The 4,471-nt window shown below is 40.8% G+C and overlaps 1 protein-coding gene across 1 annotated transcript; it reads right to left on the bottom strand.

Moving 5' to 3' along the window:
* Positions 1–1,596: 1,596 nt before the first annotated feature.
* On the bottom strand, positions 1,597–4,102 carry LOC142198516 (receptor-transporting protein 3-like). The gene is made up of 2 exons (XM_075269549.1): positions 3,945–4,102; positions 1,597–2,170 (listed from the first exon to the last, which is right to left on the bottom strand). Exons 1-2 carry the CDS (start codon positions 4,082–4,084, stop codon positions 1,597–1,599), a joined length of 714 nt encoding a protein of 237 aa, XP_075125650.1. The 5' UTR covers positions 4,085–4,102.
* Between the last annotated feature and the right edge of the window lie 369 nt (positions 4,103–4,471).

The raw sequence follows: 4,471 nt of genomic DNA, 5'->3' as shown, positions 1-4,471 counted from the left end.
CTATCCAAGTAAGTCTTTGGGACAAATCTATATTTAAGAAGCCCATAGCTAGTCTAGCAGAAATCGAGAATCTCCCGCTGCTAAGAAAAATTGTATTTGCTATTCTACATACGTGTACCCAGTTGTTGAGGATGAACCCCCTGGATACAGGCCATCTTTACAAATATATACAAGTTTACTACTCAAGCAACTATTAATTAAATTATCCAAAACATTCCTGCTCCAAACTCTATCACCTGCTTAATTGGACACTGCCTACAAAGATTGCTGTATTGTATGTGAAGAATTCCCCCATATGTACATTTGTATTACTTTGTCCTGCTAGTAAAAAAAAGCAACGATTACCCCCGAAGCCTGGTTGTCTGTTGTCATTGTCAGATATCACGTGGAGGCGGGTAATCGGGGACATCAAAAAGGAGATTTTGTGCACTTTTGGCCGCATCGGATATATATTACCCGTGATACCAGCCCTGGCCCTCCTGAGTGTTGCAGGTGCGGATATAATTAGCTCCTGAGTCCTCTCTATACTGACGTAACACCACTATGATGTGTTTTTAAGGGCTGTAAGGGGTTGTCTAACTCCTCTTAAAGCCAGGGCCCAACGTTGCGCAAAATCATACCTACGGAAATGCTGGCATTTTCCGTATGGATATAATAGAAGCAGTAAGTCTGCAGAGGAAAACTGCGGGCTTTCTGTGAAAAACTGTTTTTGGCTGCAGCTTGCTACATGAAGCCTTAGCCTAAAAGTTTTAGGGTAAGTTCACACGGGATTGTTTGGTCAGGATTTAGAGGCCGATTTCAATGGGTTGTTCCAGAAAAAGAAGCAAAGTGCTCATTCTTCAGGCCATTTTGCCTCACTATTCGGCCTAAAGACACTCCCTCCTCCCGACTAGGCCCATTCATTGGGCCGAATCCGGAGCGGAGCAAGCGACTGTTTGCCAATGCAGTGCACCTGGCATTTAGTCGCGGCTACCCGTTTTTTGGACCGGAACCTGAACCTCCGTTCCAGGTTCCGGTTTAAAAAACCCTGTGTGAACTTACCCTTATATGTGCTCCAAATAGTTGCCTGCCATTTGTGCAGGGGTCACTGCTCAGGTCGGTGACTGGCTGCAGAAGACACCTGATACAAATGGGATGTCGCTGCTGAAAGAGCAGCCATCCCTGGAAACTGAGGACCTGGGAGAGATGAATAAACTTTAAATTCCCACTATTTGTAGCTCATAGGAAACTTTTAAAAGTAGTTGGACACCCCAGAGAGTACAACCATACAGAGATATATACACAGTTGCACACAGACAGACATACATACACAGGCACATATACACAGGTACATATATACACAATCTAGATGGACGGATGTAAGTAGATGTCAACATAACTAGATCTAGTAAACCTAACTAAAACAACTAACCTAACCTATCACATCTGGTCAATGACGTATATCTTGTGACAGCTTGCTTTAAGACATATAATTTGCTACACTACAAGGTCTGCTCGGTGTCTCTGTTCTTTTTTTTAACTATCACAAAGAAACACATTTATATTATTACATTACAAAGTCAAAAAGTCCATAGTAATGTAAATGACATTTCTTTGCTATTGTTTTGTGTTACTAATAAGCAGCAGAAAAAAAATTATGAAAATAATAATGACAAATGTTACAACTGTATCATGTGGTAACTCATGAACTGCTCTAGATGGACTGGAAGGTATACTAGTGTATGTTGCAAAAGAGCTCCTTTTATCTTGTTGTTGAACTCCAGAACTTGCCCATGGATGGAGTTTTGCTGGCTGAGGATTAGCAACCATTATTTTTTCACCATGCTCGATATTCCATGGACACACCTTTAACTTACAGGCCTCACAATGCTTCTTTTCATGAGGTCCCTCCACATCATTACTGTAAATAATAGGATTTAATGGTGGATTTTTATTGTTCTGTCCATAGGTCATGCTTTGGATTTTGCTGACCAGATTGCTGATGACTCGCTTCATGTTCTCATGGGTTATTTCAGGCTTTTGTAAAATAGAAACATTGCACCGTCTACATTCTTGCTTAAAGATCCTCATTTTCACAGCTCCACCTCTGGATCTTCTGTCCGACTTTATCAAGAACAGGATATGTACCTGTGCAGAGTTCCACCATCGAGAACAATGTGAGCAATGGAACCTAAAACGAGAAATAACTAAACTTATAAACAATGCTATAAAATACTACAAAACTAACAATAACCATTAAGTTATTACTGGATACACATGGTTCCATACAAATACTGAGAACTGCTTCAAATCCCACCCTGTAAGATCAGGGAAGCCACCTGACTCTGTCCTTACAACTATGTGTACATCTCATGCATAGAGCAGTAGGACAACCTTGTGCATGGTTATATCTGTATGCTTATACTAAGAATACATTACTTTGTATGAATACAATTTTTATTAGAAGTCTGCCACCTCCTTCATGCATAGTCAACTATCACAATCATATTGCAGAGCACATTACAGTGTCAAACATAATTTATGTATATTACTTTTTTAGATTCGGAGAAAAATAGGACTTTGAAGTCCTAGGCGTATATAGCAGTCAGTGCACTGGGGTAGACCTTTAAATCATGGAGCAGAAGGCTCCCTTTAACTTCGTAACAGTTGTTTTTAATGTAGATTATATACAAAAGAGTTGCACCACACCTCTGTATACAAAGCCTTAGGCCTCATATACTTGGCAGGCTTCTGTATAGCAACACGCTTAGTTCCCTGTACTACAGTATCAACTTCATTCTACTGCCATATGGTGTTCTTGAGGTTCTCTATAAAAGAGTTATTCCCCAAAAACAAAGCTTATAGGGAAAATGGAGTATATTTATGAATAAGAAAGAGAGGGCTTTTAGTATATTTATGGGTGGGGGGGAGGAGGGAATTGTACCTTTATTATGAGTGGTGGGGGTGGTGGGCATTAGTATATATAAGGGACCTAGATGTCTCATACACTTACTGACAATGGTAGTTCCTCAGTAAATGCATGGGTTGTGGTAGAGGGGAGTCTATTTGATACTAATCATTAGAGTAGATCCGTCCTCCATTCACTGGGCTGTCTTTCGTCTCCAGTTCTTCCTCCATGGCACAGCCCAGCACCACTTGCAGCAATAACTTCTGTTCTGTTGAGCCCCAGGAATGACAATAAACAATCTGAGCAATGATTAACTGAAGCTTAACCAGCCAGTGCTTGGCTTCATTTCAGAACTGCTCTCCGGGGTTATCCTATAACCTGGAGAGCAGTGAGTGAAGATGTGTAGTACACATCTAACAACTGAACGTGGGCTTCAGTATTAGCTCATAGATTGCAGCAAGCAATGCCAGGGCACACTGGAGAATCCTCTGGTGGGCCAAAACCATATATTAAGCAGTGGCGTCAAGTGACACATTCAGCTCTGCTACATCAGCACAATTGTACTAGGTTCACAAGGAGGAAAATGAAGAGAAATTCTTATTCCCACTGCTTTGGCCGTGGTACTGCTGTGACAGAACGGTGATACATCTGCATTGCCATTCTGTCACAGCTTTCCTCTGCTGACATAGGACTGGATGAATGGGCCTAATCGGCAGGGATTCCTGAGCGGCTGATTCTTTCTGTGTCCTGTTACGATCTCTACCTTCCATTGAAAATAAGGCAGATGTTTTGGGGCGGAATCTGCCACAGAAATCTGCTCCCAAAACCGTGGCAGATTCCTCTGTGTGAACACACCCTAAAATGGTTAGTACAGATTATACCAAATCATTTGCAATATGTAGGAGAAAGGGAAACACACAGGATGAAACTGAAATCCACTAAAGCTTCCAATTCCTTTGTCAAACACTTCAGTGTTGGAAACATCCCAAAAGAGAAAACATAGGAAAATTTCCCCAAACCCGTCCTTTGCTATTCATAACAATTTCTGTTACTGTACCTTGCAAAGGTGCACTGTGTATACTGCAGGTAGCCCTGCTGTGCCTTAAGGTGTTCATCCACACATAAGCTCCACACATGGTTAATTCCTTGATCCTCGAGCTCATTCTCAAAGATATTTTTCCATGTAGATTCCTCCATTTGCAGTTGTCGCTCAAGTGTATGTCTGTGTACTGATGCAACCTCAGAGTCTCTACAAACATCAGAGAAATGAAACTTAAATAAATGTCTTGTGGGGTGGAGCTGACGAGCCTTCATTACCTGTAATGTTATGCTCTCTCTTCGCCACAGTTAAAGGAGTATTCCATGTATTTGCTTTTTGCTTGCAGAGTAGGAAATTATACTATTAGAAAATTGTATAACATTCTTATACCATTGGCATTTATTCCTGTCTCTTCACATCGTGGCACAAGACCCAACACATAAATTCTTATACACAACTATTTAACTACTAAACCTAAAATAAAGACAACACACTGACTGTCCTTACTTACTAAATAAAATATAACCTTTATTGGAGATATTTAA

Source organism: Leptodactylus fuscus, chromosome 3 (genome assembly GCF_031893055.1).
Source record: "Leptodactylus fuscus isolate aLepFus1 chromosome 3, aLepFus1.hap2, whole genome shotgun sequence".
Classification (NCBI taxonomy): Eukaryota; Metazoa; Chordata; class Amphibia; order Anura; family Leptodactylidae; genus Leptodactylus; species Leptodactylus fuscus.
The sequence above is the reverse complement of the archived record's forward strand: the minus strand, read 5'-3'. Positions and strand labels throughout refer to the sequence as shown.

Coding starts and splice junctions, on each gene's coding strand:
- LOC142198516 (XM_075269549.1), bottom strand. CDS start 4,084: ATGGAGGAATCTACATGGAAAAATATCTTTGAGAATGAGCTCGAGGAT. Junction 2,171..3,944: donor ACACAGTGCACCTTTGCAAG/GTACAGTAACAG, acceptor TTCTCGTTTTAG/GTTCCATTGCTCACATTGTT.